Here is a 13,234-nt window from a genome sequence, read left to right on the forward strand (position 1 = left end):
TGCTAAGGAGTTTCTCATCAGTATTTAACAGGTGTTTTCACAGCCATTCCCACCCTCTGCCAAAATGCAAACTATCAATTTCAACGCATATGCATTGAAAAATGTTTAAAAGGAAACTAAAATACAATACACAGATCTGCAAATATGAGTACATTTACACTGCACGGTAGTTGGGCAGGAAGTATGTTTTTCTGGAGCATGTTCTCCTGAAATACTACAGCTGATACATATGAAGAGATAGAAATTCAAATACATTAAATACTTGGCTAAAGATATCACATCAGCAGATGGTTGTTCTTCACTTAGACTCTTGGTGAAGTACCTATTAGTGCTTTAGTTTAAATGCTATGATTCAAACAAACTACGGATTGTTTTCTTGGTCTAAGAAAATGTATACAACCTGAATTCTGTTCTATGCTGTGTATACATGCCCTGAACGAAAGCTCAGGATTAGCATATGTGCTATAAAGGCAATGAAACACAACCAATTTCAGAAAAAGTGCTTTGAGTGCAGTAAAGAGACTTATGCTGTGGCACCCTTTCTACTCAGAAACTGCAGATTTGGCTGCATCTGACAGGTTAAACTAATTACCCACCCTGCAGGCAGCCCCAAAGCTCTATGTGGAAACTCAGACACTGAAAAGGTGAGTAACCCATTAGTTCTCCCCAGAGGAATTAGCTTTTATATGTATGTCTCTCATCACTGCTAATCAACCATGATACATATGCTTTCTGCCAGACTCCCTGAGATGTATGGGTAAACATCTGCAAAGTCTGATAAAATACTATACACTTCATTTTCCTGTCCAACATACAGAAGGAGCGAAAAAAGAGCAGTGAAGTGCACGTGCAGGACAGGCTGTTTTACTGGCAGCTCAGAGGTCAGCTCATTGTAGATCTGGTATGTGGAAACTGTGAGGGCTGCTGTGGGGACAGAAGAGGAGATGTGGCAAGAGAAGCAGCATGTAAAAAAGAAAAGACTTTTCCTTTTACAAAAATAGAGAGCATAGAAAGCAAAGAACAACTAAACAGAAGAATGGAGACATGAGGCATCACAGAGAAAAGGACAAAAATTAAGGCTAACAAAGGCCTCTCAAAAACACAGTATTTTGTGCCTCCATTGGGTGACATGTAAGGATTAATACACTCAATTATTGAGTCTACTTACATATTACAACAGCCGCATTACAAAGACTGGAAGCAAACTCAGAACAATCACTCTCCATTAAAATTTATATTATGTCATAGAAGATTTCTTGGAACTTCTTGAGAGTAGGAATAAATTGGTGCTTTCTATTTTAAGTGGGAAAAACAGGTCACGTACACCATTATTTCCTATAATCAAAAGAAAGTCCATTTCAAAGTTTGGTCATGGCGTGTGTCTGAATTCTGAGATACGGACTAATTTCCATGCTGTCCCATAAGGCTCATGTAGAATTTTGGATGAAGATGAAAGCCTGTCTACAACCTTATGTATTAGTTATAATTACCTGGTACCAGTTGCATCATGAACACACCACAGTTAAATTAGTATTTCTGGGCAGAAGTACCAGCACCCCCTTTGGTTGCTGTAACTATCCCCACAATGGGAATAATGCCTGTAATTCCTTCTGGGCAAGCTAATCCCTCATCTGCAGAAACCACTGCAGAGAATATAGGCCACAAGAGGAGAAGAGCACGGAATTTTTTTCACCATACTGACAGTAATTATTCATGTTTCTCAGCAATAATTACGAACATGAAAACTTTCTTCTGCCCGAGCACTTCTCTGCAGTGGATGCCTGCTTCTTCATCAAGTTTCAATAATCATAATAGAGCTGTACCTGTGCAAGCAAACTTTAGCAATCAAGGTCCAAATATCCAGATTTTCAGAGCACAGGCATTTTGCTCTATTTCTGTAGGCACTTTTTAAAATTATCTACTTCATATGAAGAAAACAGAGCACTAGTTTCTTATGTGTGTGCATTTAGCAGATCTTACCTAGCATTTCTTCAGCACAGTACTCAACAGTGGACAGAAGTGAGAAAGTTCCAATAGCCCACCTAATTAAGTTTTAGTGCCAGCATGGACCTGAACTGCTCAAAATTGGACTGAGAAAATCTGTCTGCATGAACTGAAATAAATAGTTAAATGAAGGAGCTAGAGATTTTTTCCAAAATAATTTTGCTTCAATAGCAGAGGCATTGTGAAAGTTTCCACTCGGATCAGAGCCTTAGGGGATGCTCAGAGACAAAAATCTAGAAAACATTCTACAACAATATCTCAAAAATTCAAACCAGGAGAGAGTATGTGTTTAGGGAAATTCCAAAGTAAACACCTGAATGTTTCTGGCTGTTCTGAGACCGACTTTTCAAATCGCGCCGTACAACGCCATCTTCTGGTAACCGAAAATTGGATTTTTTCCTAGCCTTTGAGAAAAAAGCTGTAACGATATCAAAGATAATTTTCATACAAAAAATAGTAACGTTAAGCTCAAAAAACCTATTTTAATAAAGAACCTATACAATTTAAATCACCAAAAATTTTAATTAATCTCTGCTATTCCTATAAACGTGCAAAGTGAAAGAAAAGTTTTAAAATGTCTTTCTCCCTTAATCAAGAGGGCCACACATCAAGCTTCTTCTGATTTCTGCACCGAAGAAAAATATGTGTTGCTCACACACCAAACAGTGAAATCTCAAGTATGTATCACAATACAGCTTCCTTCTGGGCTTCTAAGGGGATCCTCAATGACACGGTGCAGCTGCACTCTCTGGAGGAGTTTTGGAATATAAGGATTATTGACGTCCAGCATGAGCCCAAAGAGTGTGCCAAATAGACCATGAGCACATCATCGCTCGAACTGAACCTCCACGGGCAGTCCACACAAAAACACGCAGACAAGAACTTACACTTCAAAAAAATAAGCCACTCTAAAGTATTCTGCTGGTTTCTAGCTTGCTACACTAACAACTAACCTCAACGTCACCGCATTTCCTTTGTTTAATTTTTCAACGAGAAAAACAGTCAATAGTTTGATTATTTGACTAAGCAATTAACATTCAATTAACTCTCCTTTCTTGAGTGGCTCAGCCAATGGGAGACAGGCTCGGTATTTGGTAGGCTTCTAGGTTTTCATACAAGTGTTTTTAAATAAAATAAGAAAATAGAATAAAGGAATAAATATGTGAAATATCAAAATCCTAGAAAAAGGAACCGTGAATGCTTAGAAATAAACTAAAGGCTCTGCTTCCTTGCTTTGCATGTCGTATAAAATACAGAGTTCTCACCAGTGCACGTAAAGCTTTTCTTCCAATGCAGCGGAACAAGCATAACAAAAGACAGTATTACAAAGCTACCTTTTTATTTACTTTTTTTAATACACCTTCAGGAGCCAAGCGAAGACACATGCCTTCCGGCGTGGAAATTAACTGCTCCACGTAGGGGGCTAGATCCCTCCTACTACTGTAATTTTTACTACAGCTACACACTCGGAGACATTGGGGCCCTGCGCAGGAGGCTTCCCGCGGCCGCTCCGGGTGCGGCTCCCCTCAGGAATTTCGGCCCCCCTCAGGAATTGCGGCTCCGGGACAGCGCCGAGGGCGGCGCGAGCACACCGGCTCCCTCGCGGCCCCGCGCGCTTCCCGCCGCCGCCTTTTGAACAGCCTGCTGACGTCATCGCGGGGCGGGAGCGCCGTGCGACGCCCCCCGCCGGGTCCCCCTCGAGGGGGGCGGTGGGCGTGGCTCGTGGGCGGGGCGGGGCGCAGGGGGCGGGGCACGGGCGGCGCGCAGGCGCGGCGCGCGGGCGGGCGGTGCGCGGGGCGCGGAGCGGGGCTCCCATGAGCCGGCGCTGCCGTTCGGCCGCCGCCGCGCTGCTGCGGGGGCTCGCCGGCCCCGCCGCGCTGTGCCTGGGCAGCGCCATGAGCCTCTGCGGGGCGCCGGCCGCCTGCGCCGCGGGGCCTGCGGGCGGCGGCGGGGGGTTCTCCGCGGCGCGGCTGAGCCCGCCGTGGCTGCGGCTGCCCGAGGTGCCGGGCGCTGAGCCGCACCGCACCAACGAGCTGCTGCTGCTGCCGCCGCCCGTCCCGCGCGGCCCGGCCCCGTCGCCGCCGCACCACGTCGTGTACTTCCCGGGGGACGTGCAGGTACGGCGCGCGGGTGCGGGCGGCGAGCGACGGGGCCCGGGCGGCGCAGCGGCCGCGGGGCGGGAGCGGGAAAGCGGCGCCTGAGGGACGCGTCCCCGGAAGGGCTGTCAGGGTGGGCATCGCCCCTCCCGCCGCGGCCATCGGAGCATCTCGCTGCCCCATACGGTCGGGCACAGGCAGTGGGAAGGAGCCCTCCGGAAACCTGAGCCGGAGCAGTAGTGGAGGGGAGGAGAGTCGTCTTCACAGAATCACTTAGGTTGGAGATCATTGAGTCCAGCCTATGACCAACACCATCACGACTAGACCCTGGCGCTAAGTGCCATGTCCATCCAGTCTTTCCTTAAACACCTCCAGGAACGGTGACTCCACCACCTCGTGGGCAATCTGTTCCAATATCTAATCACCCTTTCTGTGAAGGGTGCTTCCTAACGTTCAACCTAAACCTTCCCTGGCACAACCTAAATCCATGTCCTCATGTCGCCCGGGGGAAGAGTGTGACCCCCATCTGGCTACAGCTCCTTTCAGGGACTTGTAGAGAGCGATGAAGGCTCCTCCTGAGCCTGCTCTTCTCCAGGCTGAACACCCCCAGCTCCCTAAGCTGCTTCTCGCAGGACTTGTGCTCCAGCCCCTTCAGCAGCTCCGTGTTCCTTCTCTAGACTCGCTCCAGCCCTATGGCACTGCCTGAGGGTGACACTGGGATGGCAGTGTCAGAAAGCGTGGCAGGGAGTGTCAACGGAGACAAGACAGCGAAACTCTAAGGTGCCCGGTTGTCCTTCCCAGGCAGAGCACCATGTCTCTCTGCAGGTGTATGGACATCCCAGACACTGTCCTTTGGGAATTCGACAGGCACTGACTTTTTTCTCTGTCTCTCCTGGGAAGGCACTTGTGTTCTCTTGAGCTGGCAAGAAATTGCAGAGACTGAAGTGCTGTCTCCAAGCACGTGGTCTGCCTCTCTAACACAACATGCTCTGGTAGCCAGCTAATCTCAATTGTCATTACTGCTTCTCAAAAGCGGGGTAGTGCCTTCTTCAAGGGAAAAGGCTTTCCCTTCTGTCAGATGAAGATGCAGAATTTTGTGTGTTTCTATTTTAAGGATTGGGATGACCTACAAAGACTTGTCTGATTGCCATTCTTGCATATGGCTTCATTATTCCTTAGTAAAATAGATGGACTGGTATTCTTTGCCATTAAGATTTCAGACATGAGGTTCATTCATGACTTGAAAGTTAATTTCTTTTCATCTATGCCCTTTATGGGTGTGAATAAGGCAATGAAAATTTCCTACAGCTGAATGAGAGGGGATATTTTTGTTTCTGTATAAAATCCAGAAAACTTACTACAAAGTTTTAAGTGTGTTTATGTTTTGTAGTAAGATAATCAATATTTTTGTAGATGGAGAGAATACAGTAAAATTGTGTATTCTGTGTCATACTAAGTTGAAAAATATTTTAATTTTCTTTTTGTATGAAGTCAACAAAAGCTATGAATCTTTTCATGTGCTGATTTTATTGTATTGATCTTGGGGGTATTAAAAATATGTGGTAAAAATATTAAAGTAAGCAAATTGAAATATACAAGTTTATTTAATGTGTTTCTTGTTCTCCAAACCTAAAAAGTGAGAGTCTCCAATGCATGTTTTTCTGTCACAGTCCTTTCTTATGAGTACATTGGAGCTGAATCTTTTCACAATGCAGTAACGCATCTTTTCTGTTTTGTTTTTTTTTTTAAATTTTTCAGAACTATCATGACATCATGTCTTGCCACCCAGAAAACTTTCAGTGGGAGCACTGGAGTTTTGAAAATGTTGCTACCATACTTGCTCGCCGGTTCCCTAATAGCTTTATTTGGGTCATAAAGTGTTCTCGAATGCACCTGCACAAATTCAGTTGTTATGACAATTTTGTGACAAGTAACATGTTCGGAGCACCAGAGCACAGCACTGACTTTGGAGCTTTCAAGCATCTCCATGCTTTGCTGGTTAATGCATTCCGACTCTCTCAGAATATTCTGCTGTCCCAGAAAAGTGTGCATGGTGTCAGCAAGGATGCAAAAATAGCTGCTTGTAAATCACAGCCGCAGTCTGTTCCAACAACAAATGGCTGCTCGTCCAAAGAAAGGGAGAGAGATTTTGAGTGCTCTAATAATTCTGCTGTGAACTTCATGGTACCGTCTGCTGTAGGTGCAGCGTCGTTTACTCTGATTGGCTTCAGTAAAGGTTGTGTGGTTTTGAACCAGCTGCTTTATGAGCTGAAGGAAGCCAAAAAAGACAAGAATACAGATGCCTTCTTAAAAAACATAAAAGCAATTTACTGGCTGGATGGTGGTCACTCGGGAGGAAGCAATACTTGGGTTACTTACCCTGAACTGCTGAAAGAACTTGCAGAGACAGGAATTGAAGTCCACGCTCATGTTACACCCTACCAAGTGTTTGACACAATGAGGTCATGGATTGGGAGAGAGCATGAGAAATTTGTACAGATACTTGAAGAATTTGGTGTGGAAATAAATGATCAACTGCATTTTGCTGATGAAGTCCCCTCCTTAGACAACCATTTCAGAGTTCATGAAGTATTTTGAGACTGTATGTATATGAACAGTATATTCTTTGTAGAAGCTCTTTTAACACTGTAAATGTTGTCTAGATTTTCAGGTTTGAGCAGCTGCTTTCTAAACAGAATACTAAATCGGTTCTGTGTTGCTAATAGATAGTATATATAAATTTCTGTAGCTTAAAAAAAGGCATATTGGGACCCCATAACTATAACAGATGTTGTTTTTTGATTCCTGGAAAAAAAGTGTTATGAAGAACAATCCTATACATGGGGGGGTTTTTGTTAAATGTGAATGTTTATTCTTAAACTGTTGGCAGAATTTTTAGTCCTGGATGTCTAATACCATATACTACATTTAATGGGACTTTAAAGTACTGGAGAATTTCTGATGTGTAGATACTTCAGTTGAATGGCTTCCAGGGCTAAAAGTATTGGTCTTTGTAAATCACAGATGTAAGGTTAATTTTTTGGCTTAAGGAAATTGATTGTAAGAAGAATGTTAGTTATATATTTTGCTGAAACCTGTTTTATTAGGTAATTAAATCTTCCAGTTTTGTAACATTTCTCCTGTTTGAAACAAAGTCAGAGATGTTCACCTTTGGAATAATAGTGCCAATGCATTTCTCTTCCTTACGTGCGCCTTGCCATTTCTGTCACTCTGAAGCGTGATTGATTAATTAGTTATGTAGTATCTGCTAGTGAACAGCCATTTCACCTGGGGGCTTGAAAATTTTGATGTAGCTATGTTAAGTAACCAGAAATGTTAAGGTGTAGCTTGTTCCCTGTTTCAACATACCTTGCTGTTGCTTTAACTTCTGTAAGGACCAGCAATAATACCTTTATTATCACATCAAGAGGTGATGTCCCTGCCTTGGGGTAGCAAGGTTTTCCTTAAAAATTGCTGCATTGATGTTGCTCTAAATCGAGCCATAAGCACATGATCTATTACAAGTTGCATTAAAAAAAATTAGACTGTGTTAACTGCAGTTCTTTCAAAATGCCTCAGTTTTAAAATCTATTATCTCCTTCAAATGTACTGCAGTAGTTGCTTCTTGAGCCATCCAGAAATCTCATTTTTGGAGCCTAATTTTTCCTACAGAAAAACAACAGCCTCTAATTAAATAGAAAGCCAGCCAGATTTGATACAGAAGATGTAATCTGGTTCAGACACCAAACCCGAGTGTTCATAAGAAAGAAATACTGAAAGATGGACAGTGATGGTATTAATGGAACATTCCTACTGTTGCAAGTAACTTCCCATTTATATAGAAAGATTAGAATCATTCTTAAAGACAACTGCAGCTATTAACAATGACCCAGTAACTCCAAATCGTTTTGGATTTCCTGGAAGTATAGGAATACAAAAGCAAGTTAGCAGAACACTGTGAAGATTACACAGACAGTTGTGGCTAGGTTCTGAAAAAAGGGATTTTATTCTACTTCGGTTCTGTGTTTGATGGCTTAGTGACATCTCTGCCCTGCTCCTTGTTTCCTGTGACTGTTACACTGCGGAAGTCCTGGGTGATCTTTCTTCATTAAAGAAGAAGTCATTTCTTCATTAAAACTTACAGGGTTCCCTGTAGACAACTTTTGGGTAGAAATTGTGCACATCAGTGATCACTGAACAATGAGAAAAGTGTTTTTTACTTCTAAGAAAATTTCCTTAACTCTCAAAATATTAAGGGTGATAGAAAGGCTTATGCATACAGTATGCACCTTACAATTTGAAAGAGAACTCTATCACTAATAATTAGATTAATGTACCTAGTTCATCAAAAGAAATCTATTTTAATTGACGGAGAAAAGTGCAGCATGCAAACAAACTTCAAAAAGCCTGAAATTTAGTTCCATCTGCTTTTTTATTTTAAGCTGTTTCTTGGAGATTTCATTCAATCCTATCTGTTGATTGCCATCTTAATAGGCTTATAACAACTTTTTACTGCGTTTCAAGGAACATTTTCCCCCGTTTTGGTCCTTTTGATAACATTTGCAGCATATGTGAGGACTTTTTTCTGTAAAGGAGATAGGGGTCACCTAAAGAAGTGGTTTTAACAGAAAGCCTGTAAATGGCTTGAAATATATTTAACCATCCACTTATAAAATAAAATTTTAAAAAGTAAACCAACAAAACCCCCAGAACATTCTATTGCTTTTGCTCCCTTACTTTCAGGCTGACTAGGCTAAGTTGGGTGTGCTAACACTTCCCCAATCCAATAACACTGCAGATCAGAGACCAATTTCTAAACAATTCTGTGCCTGCCAAAACAACAGGACTACGTTGTCGCAAGCTTTTGGAAATAGCTATTAAAATATTGACATTGTCTTCAAAAGTTTCTGGATGGCTGTCCTATGAAAATAATACTAACCTGTTTGATGGAGGCTGCCTACAATAACTGTTCAATGGGCTCAAGTGTTGCTGCATTACTTTGAAGAATAGGCACTTTGTTGTTAAACTAATCTTGTTATGAGACCTCGTGTTGTGGAGGGAAAACTGACTGGTTGTTTTTCATTCTTTAAACAGCTGTAGTACTCTGTTGGAATGTGCCTCTGTCATTCACTACAATGCATGCTAAAAATAAATTTTGCAAACTATGTAGAAAATAAACTATTTCTGATGGGTGAAACCACTTTGATGTGAGTATAAAAACCATTAAACAAGGAATGTGCAGTTTTGTGGATCAAGCTTTATCAGGTGTTTTTGGAAACCTACTTTAAAAAAATCATATTTATTTGATAACTTTTCTTCAAGGAGGCTTTGTATTTGTGTAGTCAGGATCCATAATTTTAAAACAGCTTACTGGCATCTCACAAACACAGGAAAGCTGGCGTGAAGCAGCCAAGGGTGGGACATTTCTATGTTAGGATGAAATGGGTCATAGTTTGCATATGCCCATTTTTCAACTTTAACAGGAAAGACAGTTTTTAATAAGCTTGGATGTAAACGCCTAAAGTTAGGTGGCTCTCCTGCTTATACTGGTGTAGTTCAAGACACTTCTGTTTTTTAATGGAATGAGCAACATTACACAGTCCTCAGTACAACCTAGTAATGATTGGTGTTCTTTGTATTACATGCTTGTTTCTGGTACAATAGACAAGACATCATTCAGATTTTGAGATATACTAACATGTTCTAAACTGTGACTGCTAAATTATTTTAAAGCAAGGCTTGATTCTGTGAAATTGTCCAGATGACTTAAATGATTTATTTTGTGGGAATCTAAAATACTAGAAAACTTCTTCCCATCTGGGACTATTTAATCACATCTCTGCAAATGCAGATGCATTAATCAGTATTGGCCCCTAATTTTGGAAGATGATTAAGGGTCCCATCCTTAACATGGCTGAAAAGAGCAATTTTCTCTGTCCTCCCACTGATTAAATCCTGCTGCCTCCCTGCACAAGCACTTTTATGGTAAGCCGTTTTTTTTTCTAAACAAACATGAGAGAGGTAAGCAACAGCTATGTAACAGCGCTATGTATTTAGATAGTCATAGAAATTATTTTAAATAAGACTGCTAAGTCAGTTCAGGAGTTAGGCTGTTATAATTGTGGATATGCACAGATAAAAATGATTGTGCATGAGCATGCACTCAGCTTTTGCCTGGATTTTCTTTTTGAGCTGTAATAGTTACTTCATCTCTGCACATAACCAATATTCTTTTGTACAGACTGAAATTTGAATCACTGAGGTTAATTGTATAGCCATTCATTTACCTTGATTTTTTTTTTTTTTAATTACATGGGGTCTTATCAGTTAATACAAGAAAGAACTGATTAACAGTGAAAATTTGGGGATGTGTGTGCTCGGTTGTGAGTGACACTTCTAGGTACATTGCAGCCTAGGAGAATCCACAAACACTGTTATGTCTGGTGCCCTCGTGCAATACAAAAGCAAAGGCAGGTGTCTCAAGACTGCAATCCATAAGAGACAGCCTCTCTAAATCACCTTCAAAGTTACTTCACAAATCTTATGTTAAAACTTCATTTCAGTTTTGTAATGATGGTAGATTAAATTTAAAAAATTAACTTCTAATGATCATAACCTCATGAAAATTTAGACACATTTGAATCTTGCAGATGGAGAACCTAAGACCAAAGCTGGCTTTCTGTTGGTGTTGTTGATCTCTTAACTCTTCAGATGCAGGGTGACTGTTTTTAACTGGAATAAAGTAACATGAAGCATGAAGCCAGTAACGCAAGATCATCTAACACCTATGCATCAGACAGGCACTGCCTCTTCCAGTGCCAGACATACTGTTCCTGACTACATTCTGGCGGCATTAACAGCGTAATTCACTCCTCCTGCTGACAAAAAAACCCCCACTTGCAGTGGATTAGCTGTTCCACATCACCGTGGAAACCACGGAAGACTGATTCAGGCAGTCATTTTGGATACAGTGTAGTGTGGGTTGTAAGGTAATAATGGCTTTGTTGTTTCCTGTCATTAGGGCTTGATTATGTTTCCAAGTGACCCAAAAAGTGTCAAATTCTACTTAGGCAAATGACCAGAAAAGTAACTGGTAATAAAAAAGGAAAAAATAAATTTTCTGGGTTTAATTCATGTGTACAAACACCTTATGTACTTCAAAAGGAACAGAGTGCCATTACTTCAAGGTTCAGAATAAATTTTCTTTCTTTCAGTAGGCTCTCAAAAGAGCACTTTCAGTCACGATTGCTAGGTTCTTTTGTTAGACTTGGCACTTCAGAGCTGAGTTGTTTCTAAAGAAAGCACTGTTGCAAGACATAAAAACCAGTCAAGAGACAGAGCAGTGCTGAAGGGCAGGACAAGGCTCTTCTCCCCCACCAGAGTTTATGCTCTGAGCAACACTCCTGTGCCTGGGTGTCAGACAAAGCTCTTCTATCACTTACAGACCATGTGCTTAGCTCTTCCTTCCCATTCCCCGTCATGAGAAATACATTAGGGTTTTGTGGTGGAAGTTTAAAGCAAGTCATGTCCTGCTTGACAGCTGAAGTATAAATGTTTTTACAGCAGAAATTGTCCACTGCTATGATCTGTGTTATTACTGCAAGCTACAGCTTCTGAGCATTTTTGTATGAACGTGGCACTGCACGTGGAGCTGCGTGTTTGACATGGTTGAGCAGTTCTTTTAATGGCTTCAATCTGCTACAAGGAACAGACCTGAACAGTTGGAAACAGAGTCATCTGCTCGTTGCTCTCAGGAATCGCTGCTTAAGAGAGATTGTTGCTCCCAGAAATTCCTACATACAGAGCTCAGAATCTATCCCCACTGTAGAGTCTGACCCAAAGTAAAACAGGAAATCTTAATGTACAGCTTTACTGCAAACTTGGGTAACTGTCTAAGAAAATGCAAAACTTCATCTGTCCTTCACATAACCCCAGAACCTTTGCTTATTGAGTGATACCAACTTAGAGAATCCCTTGTAAAAGCTACTGGCTCAGAACGTGCATCTTCAACACCTGTATCACTTGCAAGAAGATATCAGCTTTTGGGAAGATACATTTTGGTGAGAGGAAAAGAGAATGGACGGTCTACAGGAACTTCCCTGAAGTTGTGAAGTAATGCATATTGGGATCACATCAGATGTAATATCACCCATACTGTGGTAAAATCATTCCCATCTTAGTCAAGTCAGTCTTGTGAAACCAACGGTGTGAATGAGACAAACAGTTTCATCATGCATATTTAAAAAAATTTATAAATGTATTTCTGGTCCTTTATGATCAAGTCAAACTCTATCTCATTAGGCATTTAACTTGACACAACCTAGACCCTGTGTAGGTACTGGAGAGGAACGTGTTCTAAGTACATCAAATTGTCAGCACAAACACAACAGGCAGATTTTTAATTATATGTTTGTTTGACAAGAAAAATATTTTGACATCAGTTTTTTTGTTTGAATGTTTCCACAGCAAGCACATTTTAAAAAATGAAATCTGAAATAATTTGTGATCCTTTGTATTTCCTATGGCTAAGAATAAATAATTCTGTCCAAGTGTTGACTTGCAAGGAATTTCCATTTTAGATGCCTGAGTCACCAAATTTTTAGGGTAATTCAAAGTTTGGGGTAGGCCAAGTTTAAACTTCTGATTTCAGACATTGTCTTTATGTAACTGTCAACTCATCCTTCAGTCCTAGGCAGTCTGCATCACCCAACTCCTATGAATACACTGTTTGAGTTGGCTGCTTTGAATGCTTAAGATGGTCAGTATTTATTTTTCTAATACATGTTCACACATGTTCATCTGTTTTATTGTGGCAGGATCTCTAACAGGCAAACATCCAAAAATGTCAGTGGCTCTAATTTTTTTGTGTGATTTCAGTAATGGATTTCTAGGTGTGCCTACTTGTCCTCTCTTACTATGTTATCTGGAAGTTTTTCCTTTAATGCTTTCACTATTCATTAATCACTTCATTGCCTGCTTCACACCATGTTGCACAGTGGTTATAAAGCACTAAGTAACTTAATTTTTTTTTTTTTAACACAGTAACTTCAAAATTTTTATCACTAGTCAGATTACATCCAAATTAAGAAAATACATTTTTAAATGCTTGTATTCTTCTTTTATAGCATTTCAGA

The 13,234-nt window shown here is 41.0% G+C and overlaps 1 protein-coding gene across 1 annotated transcript; it reads left to right on the top strand.

Moving 5' to 3' along the window:
- The first annotated feature begins 3,818 nt into the window (after nt 1–3,818).
- Nucleotides 3,819–9,341, top strand: CUNH2orf69 (chromosome unknown C2orf69 homolog). The gene is made up of 2 exons (XM_066189652.1): nt 3,819–4,121; nt 5,859–9,341. Exons 1-2 carry the CDS (start codon nt 3,819–3,821, stop codon nt 6,696–6,698), a joined length of 1,143 nt encoding a protein of 380 aa, XP_066045749.1. The 3' UTR covers nt 6,699–9,341.
- The last annotated feature ends 3,893 nt before the right edge of the window (nt 9,342–13,234 follow it).

This window comes from Chamaea fasciata, unplaced genomic scaffold, assembly GCF_029207755.1.
Source record: "Chamaea fasciata isolate MVZ Bird 193981 ecotype frontalis unplaced genomic scaffold, bChaFas1.0.hap1 SCAF_8, whole genome shotgun sequence".
Lineage (NCBI taxonomy): Eukaryota > Metazoa > Chordata > Aves > Passeriformes > Sylviidae > Chamaea > Chamaea fasciata.

Excerpts from the sequence above, each read along its gene's own strand:
- CUNH2orf69 (XM_066189652.1), top strand. The coding sequence starts at position 3,819 with ATGAGCCGGCGCTGCCGTTCGGCCGCCGCCGCGCTGCTGCGGGGGCTC. Across the intron at positions 4,122-5,858 it reads ACTTCCCGGGGGACGTGCAG|AACTATCATGACATCATGTC; the intron begins GTACGGCGCGCG and ends TAAATTTTTCAG.